Raw genomic sequence first — 16,119 nt, forward strand, 5'->3', positions numbered from 1 at the left:
TTTGACCCACTGGTTGTTCATAACTTGTTTAATCTCCACATGTTTGTGAGTCTTCCACTTTTCTTCATGTAATTAATTTCTAGTTTCATACCATCGTGGCTAGAAAAAATATGCTTGATATAACTTCAGTCCTCTTAAATTTGTTAAAATCTGTTTTATGGCCTAACATATGATTTATCTTGGAAAATCCTTATTGATTTTCTGTCTGGATGACCTATCCATTGATGTAAATGAGGTATTAAAGTCCCCTACTATTATTGTATTGCTGTCTATTCCTCCCTTTAGGTCTGTAAATATTTGCTTTATATATGTTAGTGCTCCTATGTTGGGTGCATAAATATTTACAAATGTTATACCCTCTTATTGGATTGACCCCTTTATTGTTATGTAGTGCCAATGTCTCTTATTACAGTCTTTGTTCTATCTAAGTATAGCTACTCCAGCTGTCTTTCGGTTTCCATTTGCATGAAGTATCTTTTTCCATCCCTTCACTTTCACTTTGTGTTATGTCCCTACATCTAAGGTGTGTCTCCCTATACCTAAATTACATTATTTTTGGTAATCAGGGTGCACACACAAGGTCACCTAGGGCCCTGGCTCACCTCCCCTCCCAACTATGTACTGTGTCTACTCTTCTTCAGAACTCTTCTGCAGTGAGGCCAGAGTTCAAGCAGGCAGTCTGTCAGACAAACAGTCAGAGGGGACTGGGGTTTCCTCTTGCACTTGGCCTTGTGCAAACTTGGACTTGGGCAAGGCCAGTAAAGTATGCAACCGGACCTCAGTTCTTGCACCTTCCCCCAATAGAGCTCACAGCCTTCAGTCCTATTTCTAGAAATACCAAGGGTGTTGCGCAGCCCGCAGCGCGACTTTGCAAACCATCAGTCCACTCCAAGCAACATTTATTAAGGGTGGCGAATAGCTAGGTGGGGCGGGGCCAAGGGCTGCCGTCTGCCGCCAAACCTCAGGCTCTATACATGTATATACAGGGATAGGGGCTGGAGGTGGGAAGAGCGACATGTGGGGGCGGCCTCAGACGGCGGAGGCCAGCTTCCGCTTGGTGCTCTCGCTGCAGCGGTGCAGGATGAGGTCTGCGCTGGGCCTCGGGGGCACGGCCGGCTGCGGCTTGGGGCGCTCGGTCTTGAGCGATTCCTCCTCCTCTGCTGGAGGACAGCGCCAGCTGAGGCCCGCCCCGCCTGCTCGGCCCCGCCTCTCTTCACTTTTCAGGCCCCACCCCTCAAGGCCCCGCCTCTCATCACCCTCGATGCTGGCCACATCCCTCCTCACCTCCGGCCCGCCCCGGGGCCCGCCCCCAGACTCAGGCCCTGCCCCCAGGCCCCCGCCCTCACTCACTCAGCACGCTCCCTGGGCTCTGGGGCCCCGGCCGCGCCCCGCGGGGGCGCTGCTGCAAAAAACGGACACTGTTGCGCCGATAGGTGTCCTGGCTGAGGCGATTCCGTGACCGTTGGTGGATGCTGTGCGCGTTGCGGATGGACGACCTGGGCACAGCAGGACAGGGGCTTTGGTCAGCGCTCCACGTCCCTGCCCTTCCTGCGTCCCTGCCCGAGGGGACTCTCATGGCCCCTGGAGTCCAAAGACTAGCCCGGGGAGGTTGAGAGTGGGAAGGAGGCGGGGTGGGGGGGTCCAGCACAGCCTGGGCGGGGCATGAAGGCGACTGTCCCTCACCGACGCGGACCCCTGCCCTGACTCAGAGCCCAGGCCCATTTCCCACACCCCTCACCAGTCTCCAGCCTACCCCCTCCCCAGGAAAGCCCTCCGAACTGCCGCAGCCCTCACGGGCCATCCCGAGGACTCTAGGCATCGGAGCCGCCACCTCCGTCTCACACCGCTGCTTTCCCACCGCCCCCGTGCCAGCCCCAGAGTGTGGGCGGGGGCCTCCATCCAGTGAGGGTGCTGCCTACCCCGCCAGGCTGAGCGCCCCTGCACCATCTCCCCTGCCCCAGCACTGCCTATCCAGGGCCTGGACAGACAGACGGAAGCCGTGGTATACCCTCCTCAGCCCCGCCCCGGGGGCTCTTGCTCACCTGCGGGGCGGCGCTCCCCTCTTGATCCGGCTTTGGGCCTGGTCTGCGTCCTGCCCTGCCTGTTGCAGGTACATGGATGGGAAGTAACCTGTGACATCTTCTTTCCTGCAACAGAGGCAGCCCTTGAGGCCTGAGCAGCTGCAGGGGCGGGGCCTCAGACATGGGGTCAAGGCTCCCTCTAAACAGTTGGGGGTCAAGGCAGCTGGGAGGTTGCAAACATGGCAGCCAACACCAGACCCTGCACCTGTGTGCCTCAGTTTCCTCATCAATGCCACACAGGCCTTCCCAGTTGTGACCCTGGAAGGGGGAGGAAGTTAGCAGATCCATCTCCCCAGGGACAGGTGTTTGCTACAAAACATCTGCAATATTGTATTTGTCAGTTTTTTCTTTCATGGTGATTGCCTTCTGTGTCCTAAGAAACTTCTGCGTACCCTCAGGTCACCAAGTTCCCTTATGCTTTCTTCCAAAAGCTTCTTAGTTTTGGGTTTTGTGCTTGGTAAAATCTGTGAAATGTTCCAAATAAAGGTGTATGGTGTGAGGCAGGGATCTAGGTTCATTTTTTTCCCCCCATAGGGATATCCAGTTGTTCCAGCACCATTTGTTGAGAAGCTTTTTCTTTCCATTCTCACTACTGCATTTGGTAGTAAAAAAACAACAGCCTTTGCATAATACAAACCTCACTCTGTAAAACTCTGATTCTTCTTGGCTGGTGGGAGACTCACAAACATTGTCTCAGGGCTGCATAATGGGGGTTAACTGAGTTTGGGTCAAAAAACTAATTCACTTTGCTGTACAGCAGAAACTAACACAACACTGTAAAGCAACTATATGCCAATAAAATTTTAAAAATAAAAGGTTGAGAAATCCTGCCTCAAAGTCCCCAGCCAAGGGCCACGCTGATGGGGGGGTGTTGTGGCCACAAGCTCACTGGGGTCATGGATGGGCCCTATGACTCAGGGCTCTGAAATCGTGTGCAAGACCCTGGGATTCTGCTTTCCCCAGAACCAGGAAAACAAGTTAGTATTCCTACGTTCACTTGGAGGAATAAACAGATGGAAATTGCAATGAAGGATTTTAAAAGGAAAAGGGATGACAGGGTCTGCTCTAGCAGCTATCAAATATAATTAATACAATTAATTGTGTTGCTGGAGAATGAATAGATGGACTGGTCAGGGGACGTGACCCCAAGTCACAAAGGAAAGGTGTGCCCACTCAGACAAGGACACTGAACCCTGAGACACGGGCAGGCTGGGATTATCACGAGTCTGCTTCCAAAATGGAAACAGCCCAGAGAGAGGCAGTGGCCTACCCAGAGTCACACAGTCAAGTCGGCACTGAGCCTACGCAGGCCCAACCCCAGGCCAGGCTGACTCTCAGGGCAGGTGCAGTGGGAGGGAGGGCACAGCTCTCCTACCTGATGACCCACCAGCCATCCAGGAGCTTATGAATGACCTCGATGGTTTCGCCCTGCTCCAAAGATATCTCATCCTCCAATAGGGCAGTGTAGGCTTCGATGGTGATGTAGGGCTCACCTGGAGAGAGGAGGGGCAGAGTGTGAAGCCCCCCACCAGCACAGGGCTCGCCACCCCGCCCCTCCTCTCTGGGCCTGGGGCTTCCTCCAGCTGGAGCCCAGGACCTCTCTCCTCCAGCCCTCCCCCCTCCTCGTGGAGACACTCTGGACTTGTGCCCTCTGCCTACTCTACCCAGGGGAGCTCGCCCGCTCCTACCCACCATCACCCACACCAGAGGCCAGGAGCACCCATGACTGCAGAGACCTGGCCAGGCACCTGCACACGAGGAGTGGCTAGGCAGAAAGTGCAGAGGTAGAGCACCCATCCAGTGGCACCTGAGCTACTCAACTCCAGTCCACTATTGGCACGTGGGGCTGCAGGCCCAATACACACGCCTTTCCCAATTTTTAAAGAGGAGTCATAAATCCATATAAAATTGTAAGATCTTTCTATTGCAAATTACGGGCAACCAATACTAAATTTTTTCAAACCCCACGTGGGACCCATCCAGCCCAGGGGCTGCCAGTTTTTCCATTCTAGTCAGCCATAATGCCCCCACCTCCAGGCAGCCCTCCTTCCTGAGCCTCAGTTTGGCTCATCATGCAGCTTCCCACTGGACCCAGCCCCAGGCTGGCTGCCACACTGTGTCCCAGGCTGACCTTATCCCCCTCACCTCTATTTTACCTCCTGGTTCCCCCTGTCCTGACCAAGGGCACCACCTCCTACCCCACCTAGACCCAACCTAGGGTCTCAGCCCTGCCTTCCCTCCTGCCCAGCCCACAGTCATGTCTGACCCCAAAGCAGTCACTTCTGGCTCTTCAATCCTGCCCCTCTCTCCCACCCCTGAGGCCAAGGAGGGGAGGGGCACCTTCATAGTTGGGTTCTGGGTCTTCTGCCTCATCGGGACTGTCCAGGGGCTCCAAGTAGGACGCCGGGACCCAGCCGCGCTTTGTCTTCATTTGGCAGAACCACCAGCCTGTGCCAGGGATACGGGGCGGTAGGTCTGGGCGGGCCTGGGAGCCTCCCTCAGCCATCGGCGGGGGGTAGGGGTGGGTGAGAGCACTCAGACACAGACACACAGGTGTCCAACACTCAGATCCAGAAATGTCACCTTCACCACACTCTACACCAAAATCACACACACCAGTACCCACAGGGTCACAGAACTACAGCTCAGAACCCACATCACACACATGGTGAGAAGTTCACCTGTCCACCCGGATATAACCCCCAGAGACGCACAGTCACAGCCCAGAATGTGTGCAGATCCCCAGAGCTGCCCTGGGGCACACTCTCAGAGAGAGGGTGACCCACAGTGTGGGGAGAACAGTCAGGGCCCCTGAAGGAGCCAGAGCCCCCCGGTGGGCCAGGCGGGGAGGAGGCCTGGGGCTGCCTGGGGGGCAGAGCCTTGGTGGGGGCCTGTAGCCATGGGCCCAGGCACCAGGGGAGGGCGGTCCAGGCTGGGCGGGGAGGCTGACCACTCTGGCTCTTCTCCACGACATCCACCACGTCGCCTGTGGCCAGAGCCATCTCGGAGCCTGAGCTCTTCTCATAGTCAGCGATGGCGCGGTACGTCTGCAGGATGATGGGGCCCGTGATGTCTGGGTAGAGGGAGGGCAGGGTGAGTGGACATTGTTGGCGCCTCGTCCTGGCTCTCCCCTGTGGGCCCTGTGTAGGCCACCTGAACAGGCACTGGCATCCCGTCCCCACCCAGCTCCGGACAGGCCAGGAGTAGATGCGCCCTGTATACTGGAAAGCAGCAAAGACAAGCTAGTCTTCGCAGCCCTGCACTTATTGAGCACCCAGTGTGTTCCAGACACTGGTCACACACTTTACACACGGTCTCTTTCTCATTTGATGTGGGTAGCGAGCAGCCCTTCTCAGCTTCAAGGTGCACACAAATCACCCGGGGATCTTGCGGAAACACAGGTGCTGATTCCACAGGCCTCTGGTGGGACCTGAGGGGCTACATGTCTAACCAGCCCCCAGGCAGTACTGCTGCCGCCTGTTATGGGCTGAATTGTGTCCCCCACCCCCAAATTCATATGTTGAAGCCCTAACCCCCAGTACCTTAGAATATGAGTGTATTTGGAGATAAAACCTTCAAGGAGGTGATTAAGGTTAAATGAGGTCATAAGGGTGGGACCCTGATCCAATAGGACTGGTGTCCTTATAGGAAGAGGAAAAGACACCAGGGAGCTGCATGCACAGAGGAAAGGCCATGTGAGGACAACGCAACAAGGCAGCCGTCTGCAAGCCAAGGAGAGAGGCCTCAGAGGAACCCAAACCTACCCACAACTTGATCTCAGCCTTCCAGCCTCCAGAACTATGAGAAAATTCATTTCTCCTATTTAAGCCACTCACTCTATGACACTTTGTTATAGCAGCCTGACCTAAGACACTGCTGGTCACTGGACCACACTTTGAGTAGCCCAGAGTACTTGACCGTGTGTCCCACCGACTGGCTGAAATCGTGCTCCACATTTAGTAGCTGTGTGTCCCTTGTCAAGAATCTCAACTTAAATCAAGCCTCAGTGTTGTCCAGTTGCAAAATGGGGATAATAGCACAGTTGTACCTATTTCATACTATTATAGAGATGATTACATGAGTTAATACATGGAAAACATTTAAAATAGCGCCTGGCACAGGGTATGTGCTCGATAAATGTTAGGTAATGTTATTAATAATTATCGTGCAATAAAGACTAGATACTGTCATGCCCCTGAGTCACCCCTAAAAGCCACTTCTGCCCCTAAATCTGTTCATTCATTCAGCCAGAACATCCTCTAGGCTCTTGGGAGCCAGGGTCTGTGCTGGGCGCTGCAGCCATGGAGGTGAGCCCCCTTCACTGACCAGTGACCCTCAAAGACCCCAACACTTCAGTGCAGCCACCAAGACCCTTCACAGCTGCTCTCAACTCCTGCTCTTTTCCCTGCACACACCGAGCTCAGGGTCCCTGATGGTGTCAGCAGTCCCTTAGGGTGACCCTCACTTGGCTGACCCCGGCCTCTCACCTGCAGCATTACTCTTGCCATCTCTGGGCATCAGGTATGTCTCTGGCTTTTTCACCCTGCATCAGAGAACAGTCTGGGTTAGACGCTCAGCTTCCCCTGGAGAACAGCATGCTCCGGGCAGACCTATGGAAGAGCTTGCCAAGAAAGTTCCCAGAAGGAACGTGGGAAATGGGGGCCGCCGCAGAGAGAAGGTAGCAACTGGACTAGAAGGACAGGGCTTTGAGGAGGACAGGCTCTGCTCAGCCAGCCCGAGGAGGGGCCCCAGCCTCCTGCAGACCCAAAGGAGAAGGTTCGTGGGCCAGCTCCCTTCTGCTGGAGCCTCGAGAGGGAAGCCAACAGGAGTGGGCGCCCCTAACCCCAGGGCCAGTGGGAACTGCCCCGCCCAGGACCGGGGATGTGTTCAAGGGTCCAGAAGCACTGGCTGGAGCCCTGCTGTCTCTACAGCAGCCCTGTCCTCCAGGCCTCCCCCAGCACTCAGTACCAGAGGGGGACAGAGAGAAGGACCTTCCGCAGCACATTCCCGCGAGATCTCATCAGCATCTCCGATGCTGTCCACGCAGGGCCCTGAGCACAGGAGATCCCTGGGGCAAGGGCAGGCAGAGAATGAGGTGACAAAGGATAGGCAGGGGCCTGAGACAGGCTCAGGAAGGAACAGAGGCCACCGGCCCCCCACGTCCTCTCGGGGGCTCCACACTTCACAGTTTGTAAGCACTCTTCCCAGCACCCACTACTGCATCTGGCCCTCACCACCCGGTCACAGAAGGGGAAGCTGCTTTCAGAAGGCTCCAGGTCCCACGGCCAGGCAGCCTCAGAGTCAGGACAAGGACTTAGGACCTTAGACCCCCAGCCCACAGTGCCTCCCCCCCGGCCCCCAGCACCCTGAGGCTCAGAGGGGTCCAGGTAGAAACTTGGCAGGGATGCTGGGGGTGTCCAGAGTTGGAATCCTGCCTCCTTGGCTTTCCCTGCTGTGTGACTTTGGGCAAGTCACTTCCCCTCTCTGAGCCTCAGGCTCCTCCTGTGTAACATGGGGATAGTCCCACCCGCTCCAGGCAAGGGTCTGACCACCACCTTTCCTCCTCCCGCCACTCACTGGCTGTCCGTGGGGAGCTTGAGGTCGTCAGGGCGCACCTTGAAGAAGTTGAGGAGGTGGGGGCAGCGGGAGATCTTGACAGGCAGGTTCATGAGTGAGTTGCAGTACTCGGTGAGGGTGCCCTGGCGGCTCTCGGCCACCCGCTGCCCATCAAACCACCGCGGGGCTGGGCGGACCAGGGAGGGGCACCAGAGGACCAGTGAGCACACTCGAAAGGTCAAGTCCGGAGAGGGTGGGAGTGGAAGGGGCAATTGGAGGGCAGGTGAGGGGAGCTGGGACAGGTGAGCCTGCCCAGGTGACTCAGGCCTGCTCCTCACCTGGCAGGTGGGGTATGATCCTGTTCTCTGAGTTGATGTCCCCTGCCTCGATAGGAAACATCTCCTTTAAGATTTTCTAGACAGAAAAGCAGATGTGAAGGAATCTGTTTTATTACAGCACTGTAAAACACAAAATTGGACATGACCTAAATACCCTTCCAATTGCTCAGCTTAGAAGCTCCTGGTGGCATCCTGGATTCTTCTTTCTCTTCCACCTCACATCCAATCCATCAGCAAATTCTGTCGGTTCTGCTCCCCAAATCTATTCAGAATCTGATTCTTCTCACTACACTTGCTGCCACCACCCTGGTCTGAGCTTCCACCGGGTCTGGTTATTATAACCTTCTTAGGTCACTCACCCCTCCCCCTCCCTTGTCTGTCCTCAATCCAGCATCCAGAGGGATCCTCTGCAAACCTAAGTTGCATCCTGTCCCTCCTCTGCTCAGAACCCTCCCTGCCTCTCAGCTCACTCAGAATGGAAGCCAAAGGCTCCGCATTGGTCTACAAGGCACCATGTGACCTGCCTCTGCCTGCCTTGCTCACCTCTCCTGCCCCACTCTCCCGCTGTTCACTCTGCTCCAGCCACCCTTGAATGCTCCAGACCCACTCCTGCCCCAGGGCCTTTGCATGTGCGATTCCCATTCTTCCCCCACACAGATCCATAGCTCAGTCTCTCTCTCTCTTTCTCCTTCTTCAAGTCCTTGCTCAGATATCTCCCACTTCAGTGAGGCCTCCTCCCTGACAACTGTCCTTCCTTGTCCCACCCTTCCCACCTCCCCTCCCTGCTTTATTTTTCTCTGTAATTCTAAGGACCATCTAACGTACTATATAAGTTACTTATTTTTTTGTTTGTCTGTTATCCTGACTCCTCCACTAGAACATAAGGTCTACTAGGGTGGGCAAGGATTTGCATCTGTCTTTTATGCCTTTCAGCAGCATTTCCTTCTCACTAAGTAGAAAGTGCCTGGTACTTAGTTGGTGCTCAATAAATAGTGGTTGGATGAATGAATGAGTCGACCAATTAATAAAAGAAGCGAATCCTACAATGGAATAACCCAGAACAGTTTAAAGAGGTGAGATGAAGCCCCACAAAGTATCAGCATGGACTAGTCTCAAAAAATGTAACCTAGTGGGCTTCCCTGGTGGCGCAGTGGTAGAGAGTCCGCCTGCTGATGCAGGGGACACGGGTTCGTGCCCTGGTCCGGGAAGATCCCACATGCAGCAGAGCCGCTGGGCCCGTGAATCATGGCCGCTGAGCCTGCGCGTCCGGAGCCTGTGCTCCGCAGCGGGCGGGGCCGCAACAGTGAGAAGCCCGCGTACAGCAAAAAAAAAAAAAAAAAAAAAAAACTAACCTAGTGACAGTAATAAGATTGAGAAAGAGGCAAAAAACACACTGATGGCATTTATATGCGCTACAGAAAATGCAGGCTCCACACTACTGCATGTTGTTTCTGTGCTGTGCGTGTGTGTGTGTGCATGTGCGTGTGCATGTGCGTGTGCGTGTGTGTGGCCACCCAGGGTAGGAGCTGGGACGGGATATGAGATGAAGGGCGACTTCCACTGCTTTTGTAATGTTTTATCTCCTTTATCTTAAAAACACCTTATCTTAAAAACACCTTAGGGCTTCCCTGGTGGCACAGTGGTTAAGAACCCGCCTGCCAATGCAGGGGACACGGGTTCGAGCCCTGGTCTGGGAAGATCCCACAAGCCGCGAAGCAACTAAGCCCATGTGCCACAACTACTGAGCCTGTGCTCTCAAGCCCTCGAGCCACAACTACTGAGCTGACGTGCCTAGAGCCCGTGCTCTGCAACGAGAAGCCACCGCAGTGAGAAGCCTGCGTACTGCAACGAAGAGTAGACCCCGTTCCCACAACTAGAGAAAGCCTGCGCGAAGCAATGAAGACCCAACGTAGCCAAAAATAAAATGAATTTTAAAACAAACAAACAAAAAAACGCCTTATAGCAAACGGCTATCACTGATATCACAGTGATATCAGCTGTGACTCCAGGTGCTGGGTGTACAAGGCTGGTTACAGTTTTCTTTGCATTTATCTGCATTTCACTTTAAATAATTCACACAAGAGAAGTGCAGGAACCTGCACGCTTCCTGAAGCCCCTTCCCTGGTTAAGGAGGGCCCTGCGTGTGGAGTGGGCCCTGGGGGAACCCATCTGGCTTTTGTGGCCCCTCCATCCATATGACCCTGTCTTAGACCAGGACCCAGCACTGTGTGCACTGTGACCCCCGATGACCACCCCCAATTTTGTCCAACCAGCCACTGGTGTTGGGAACCCTGAGGGATTCTCTCATGTAAACCTTGGTGATAACAGGCACCCACAAGGCAAGAGGACCCGGTTTCTTGGGTGTCAGGATCATCCGCCCTCCTTCTAATCCACCAGGGGTCCTCATCAGGCCAGTGACGGTGAGTGAAAGAGCAAGCTCCTAGGATGACACCTGCGGTGGTGACACTGGCAGGCTGTCCCCTGCAGGGACAGAGCAAGCAGGGCCCTTGAGACGGCCCCCTTGAGATCAGTGGAATGGGTGCAGAGTTTTGGTTTGGGAAGACAGACATATTCAGAAATGGGTGGTGGTGTTGGCTGTGTGACATTGTGAATGTACTTAATGCCACTGGCTTGTACACTTAAAATGGGTAAAGTGGTAAATGTATGTTATGTATATTTCACCAAAATAAAAATTGCTTTAGTGCTTTTTAAAGTTAAAAAAAATAATGCCCCCTTATCTGTGGGCTGGGAGGGGACGGGGGGACTCTGGGTTCCTCAGCTCCCGGTCAGCACCTAGGCCGCTCCCCTCCCCAAAGGGCAGAGCTGGGACTGGGTGTGGCATCCCCTCCCTGGACCCCCAACACAGGGCACTCACATGGAATTCGTAGATCTCAGTGAAACGCCGGTAGACCACCTTCTCAGACAGGTCCTGCCATTTCACCAGGAACATGTAGACCTGGGGGGCGGTAGAGGTGGGGCATCTCGTTCAGCCATGCGCCTGGACAGCCCCCCACCCCATGGTGGAAGCCCACAGGACTGGGGGTGGGAGGGAGAATGCTCTTTGGGGTAACCTGGGCCATAGAAAGAGCAGCAAGTTCATGGTCCCCAGGGCAAGAGGGATGACTTCTCTCAAATTAACTCAAATTCATCTGTAAACTGGAGGTAAAAGTAGGACCTCACTGCTAAGGCTGGTATGAGAGTTAACAGAAGGTAAGATACAGAAAGGGCTGGCCTCAGACAACACAAGAACTCAGTAAGCTGTTGTATGGTTCCATTTCTATGAAACGTCCAGGGAGTTCCCTGGTGGTTCAGTGGTCGGGACTCTGCACTTTCACTGCCAAGGTCCCAGGTTCAGTCCCTGGTCGGAAAACTGAGATCCCACAAGCCACGCATGTGGCCACACAAACACACACACACAAAATGTCCAAAAGAGACAAATCTATTGAGACAGAAAGTAGATTAGTGGTTGCCAGGGGCTGGGCGGGGCTGGGGGTAAGGGGGCTGAGGTTTGACTGCTAACGGGTATGGGTGATGAAGAAAATCTTCTAAAATCAATTGTAGTGATGGTTGTGCAACTCTGTGAGTATCCTAAAAACCACTGAATTGTACAATTCACATAGGTTAATCGTATGGCATGGGAATTATATCTCAAAAAAGCCATTATTTAAAAACAAACAAGAACAAAACAAAAAACCTCAGGAAGGAAAAATAGGCCTGCAAAAATAGTTAGGAGAATACCACTCAGCCGCAAAAAAGAACAAATTACTGCTATGTGCAACCATGTGGATGAATCTCAAAATCATTAAATTATGCTGAGTGAAATAAGCCAGGCATGAAAGGCTACATATGATTCCATATCTATGACATTCTAGAGCAAGCACAACTAAGTTAAGGTGGAAGAAACCTGGGGATGGGGAGGAATGACTGGGGTGTGAGATGGGGTGATGGTCACGGTCTACATCTTTTTCTTTTTATTATTTTTTACAGTCTACGTCTTGATGAGAGTTTGGGTTACGTAGGGAGATGTACTGTCAGATCTCAGCAAATGTATCTCTGAGATTTGTGGGTTTCATTTTACATAAATTTTCCATCAAAAGAGAAAAAAAACTACAGAAAAATACTGAACTCTAGTTGTGATACGCATGCTGAAGTACTGGGTTGGCCAAAAAGTTCGTTCAGGTTTTTCTGTAAGGTCTTAAGGAAAAACCGGAATGAACTTTTTGGCCAACCCAACATTTAGGACAGTGTACTGATGTTTGTAATTTGCCTTGAAATGCACCAAAAATAAGATAGATTGATGGGTGGATGGATGGATGGAGGCATACATGATAAAGCAAGTACTATAGGAAATGTTAATGGTATAATCAAGATAGTAAGCATATGTCTGGTTGGGTTTGGTTTTTTTTTTTTAATTAATTATTTATTTTTGGCTGCGTTGAGTCTTCGTTGCTGTGCACAGGTTTTCTCTAGTTGTGGCACATGGGGGCTACTCTTTGTTGCAGTGCACAGGCTTCTCATTGCGGTGGCTTCTCTTGTTGCGGAGCATGGGCTCTAGACGCTTCAGTAGTTGCAGTACACGGGCTCAGTAGTTGTGGCTTGTGGGCTCTAGAGGGCAGGCTCAGTTAGTTGTGGTGCACAGGCTTAGTTGCTCTGCAGCATGTGGGATCTTCCAGGACCAGGGCTTGAACCTGTGTCCCCTGCATTGGCAGGCACATTCTTAACTACTGCACCACCAGGGAGGTCCCTGGTTGGGTTTTTTGTTTGGTTTTGTTTTGCTGTAAAATTTTTTTCAACTTTGCTGTATATTTGAAGTTTCTCAGAATAAAATCTTGGGGAATAAAAAGAATAGCTACCAACGGGGATGATAAAAATGTTCTAAAAAATTAGATGGCTGTGATAGTTGAAGAACTTTAAATATACCCAAAGCCATAGTGCACTTTAAATGGGTGAACTTGCTAATATTTTACATATTTAGAAGTAAAATTAAATCAACAAGGATTTTTTTAACTTTAAAGTTGGAAACAAACAGAAACAAATGAACTTAACTATATATAAAATGGGTAATAACCTAAATATTAAAGGAAAATGGAAAAGAATCCAAGTAGCTTTTAGTTGCAGCACTTTCAGTATTCTCAGTCCAAAAGGACCAAAAGAACTGCAAAGAAAACTTAAATTTGACTTAATAGGTTAGTAGGTTTATTGTTAATAGTGGCGTGGGTGTAATTATTCTGAAACAAGTTTATGTGTATTTTAGAATTGAGCAGAAGAGTGAATATACTGATCTCGTTGGGAGCCAGGGTTCCTGCAGTGAGAAAAAGGAGCTACATACATAAAGTGATGAGAAGCACGGATGATATGAAATAGCTATTTCCTCCAGTCTGTCCACTGGAAAGGCAGTCATGAGCCATGACACGTTGGTGGCAATGAGCACACCTAGCTTCCAGATCTTGGGTTCTAATATCACTCCCACTAAAAAGAACCAGGGCTCTTTAGTGAAATGCTTGAGTCCAGGACTAGGGCTGGGAAAGTCCAAGTTAAGCTGGCCCACTTTGTGCCATGAGAATGTACCCAGGTACCCTGTCACCCACCGCCCCCGCCGCAAAAAAAAAGAATGACAGGATATATTAAAAAAAAAAAAAAGTACAGAAGCCAGCCTGAAGGAGCTCCAGTCACCAAATCTGGGACATTCTGAGCATCAAAATAAGTAATGATGGTATTGGATTATAACTCACTGAATAAAACAGGAATCCATGGATCTATACTGACATAAATAAGGAAGAAGGGAAGACACAGGAAAATGTTAACTAATAAATGCAGAAGGACCAATAGAGTTTAAAAATCATTATTTGGCAATCATTATAGTAATGTGATTCAGGAAAGAGTCATACAGATACTATAAGGCACAGGATATTCACACAGCTTTACATAACCTCCCCATAGTTTAGTTATTAATTACAAAGGGGAAAAGAGTAACTTTACAGCAGAGAAACTTGGAGGACACGTCCAGGACTCAGTGATCAAAGTTAACATCACCAATAAAGGAACAAATCAAAATCACCTGCCACCTGATACGATCCATGAAAAGAACGTATCAATACTTCTGGGGTGTTCCTGCATTACTAAGATCTAACAAAGTATCAGACACACCCGAATCGAGGGGTGTTCTGCAAGATAACTGGCCCCAACTCTTCAAAAAGTCAAAGTTGAGAAGGACAAAGACCCATTAAGACTGATCCGGATTTAAAGACGCCAAAGAGACATGACAACTCAGATGCAACAGGTGATCCTGGATAGTTTTTGTTCGTTTGTTTTAATTTGTGTGATCCTGGATTGGATCCTTGACCTGAAAAAATTTTCCTACGGAGGGACAAGAGGACAATTGGCAAAATCCGAATAAAGTCTGTGGGTTGCATAACAGTGTTTTATCAGTGTTAATTTCCTCATTTTGACACCTTTGGTTATGTAAAAGAACGTCCTTGATTTTAAGAAATACACACCTGTAATAAATACTTAGAGGTAAAGAAACACAGTGTCTCCAAATAACTCTCAAATGATTCAGAAAATGTATATTCAGAGAGAGAGAAAGCAGGAGGGACAAAGGGACGGAGGGGGAGAGACAGAGAGTGAGAGAAGGAGAGAGGAAATGTGGGTGAAGGAATATTGGAGTTATTGGTGTTTTGGGGGACATTTCTGTAAATTTGAAATTATTTCAAAATTAAAAGTTAAAAAAGCAGGGTCTTGGCACATACACTACAAGTGCCAATTTACTAATTGGATCCCTCCCTGGCCTTCCTCTGGGTTTGGGGACCCCGTGATGGGATGGCCATGTCTGGGCCTGCACTTCTCCAGCTCCCCCAGGGCAGGAGGGGGGACTCCTCTGGTCCCTGTGGTGGTGTCACCCTACAGGAGGGGTCACGAATCTAATGTAACTAATCGCCACCAGGGCGCTCTCCCGAGGACCCTTCCCAGAGGGGCCGCGGGGACACTCGCCGGGCGCGGAGAGGGGACGCCGGGCTGCGGCGGGAAGCAGGGCGTGGGGTGGGCGGGCGGGGGCCGGGGGCCAAGCCGCTGTCCTCGCACCGAGAGCCCGGGTGGCGGCGCGCACCTTTTGAAGGGCGCACATTGACTGCGGCCCCGGCGGGCAGCCTGAGGCCCAGAACCGGGGAGCCTTGGCCGCGGCCCCGCCCCCTCACCCCTCGGCCGCCCGCGTCTCGGGCCGGGAGTCCCGGGGCTGCGCGGGGACCGGCACCTGCGCCCCGCCAGTCCTGTCCCCACGCGCAGGGCGCCTCAGGCCGGTACTCACGTAGTGCTGGCTGGGGACGTAGCGCTTCTCGAAGCCCAGGAGGGCGATGTGGCGAATGAAGGGGTCCCCCATGGCTGAGCTGCGTGCGGCCCCCTCTTCTCCGGGGCGCTGCGGGCTGAGACTTAAATAGGCTGGAAAAAGGAAGTCGCCTCTGTCGCGGCGGGGCCGCGGGCAGGAGGGGGCAGGGAACGTGCAGATAGGGTTTTGCTTCTTTCAGTTTCTGGGCTTCCTCGGGTTCCCGTGGTGCGGACATGGGTGGCCTCACGCACGCAGTTGTGCGGGGACACGCCCATCATTGTCCCCTCCGTGGCCCACAGGGCCCCGCAGGAGGGTTGCCTGACTCCCTGCTCTCTCCTCCTGGCTCCTCTGAACTAGCCACGCTGGCCCCTCTGTTCCAGGTGCTCCCATCTCAGGGCTTTTGCACAAGCCATTCCACCTGGCCCGTCTCCCACACACCTGTAACTCCCACCCTCCTCTTCTACAGGTTTCTACTCAAAGGGCACCTCCTCTGAGAGGACTTCCTTGATATAAACTTCACATAAAATAGCAAAACTTCATGCGGACCCCACCCCTCTTTCCTGCTTTTTTTTTTTTTTTTTCCGGATCACTCATCACATTTTTGTTTTTACAGTGTCTTTCCCTACCAGAATGTGAGCCCCATGAGAGAAGGGTTTGGCCTGTTTTGACAAGGGCTCTGGCCCCAACCCCTAGAGCTGGTGCCTGGCACACAGTGGGCCCTCTGTAAGCATTCGGATAGTAACTGCATCACTCACGAAGTGATTGATGGAATGAATCCTCCAGGGGAGCGTGTGCAAGCCTCAGGTGTACATCCCGGGTGACT

The 16,119-nt window shown here is 52.1% G+C and overlaps 1 protein-coding gene across 4 annotated transcripts; it reads right to left on the reverse strand.

Annotated features, from left to right (window-relative positions):
• Positions 1 to 892: 892 nt before the first annotated feature.
• Positions 893 to 15,377, reverse strand: NCF1 (neutrophil cytosolic factor 1). Of its 4 annotated transcripts, none has more exons than XM_060123153.1 (11): positions 15,279 to 15,377; positions 10,851 to 10,931; positions 7,976 to 8,051; positions 7,659 to 7,824; positions 6,569 to 6,624; positions 5,032 to 5,154; positions 4,422 to 4,529; positions 3,457 to 3,574; positions 2,043 to 2,147; positions 1,351 to 1,496; positions 893 to 1,157 (listed from the first exon to the last, which is right to left on the reverse strand). In XM_060123153.1, the coding sequence occupies exons 1-11, from the start codon at positions 15,348 to 15,350 to the stop codon at positions 1,030 to 1,032; spliced, it is 1,179 nt and encodes a 392-aa protein (XP_059979136.1). In that variant the 5' UTR covers positions 15,351 to 15,377; the 3' UTR covers positions 893 to 1,029. The 4 variants fall into 4 exon arrangements, with proteins under 4 accessions (XP_059979136.1, XP_059979135.1, XP_059979137.1 ...); XM_060123152.1 differs by having other exon boundaries at positions 893 to 1,160; XM_060123154.1 differs by lacking the exon at positions 4,422 to 4,529 and having other exon boundaries at positions 893 to 1,160.
• Between the last annotated feature and the right edge of the window lie 742 nt (positions 15,378 to 16,119).

This window comes from Lagenorhynchus albirostris, chromosome 15, assembly GCF_949774975.1.
Source record: "Lagenorhynchus albirostris chromosome 15, mLagAlb1.1, whole genome shotgun sequence".
Lineage (NCBI taxonomy): Eukaryota > Metazoa > Chordata > Mammalia > Artiodactyla > Delphinidae > Lagenorhynchus > Lagenorhynchus albirostris.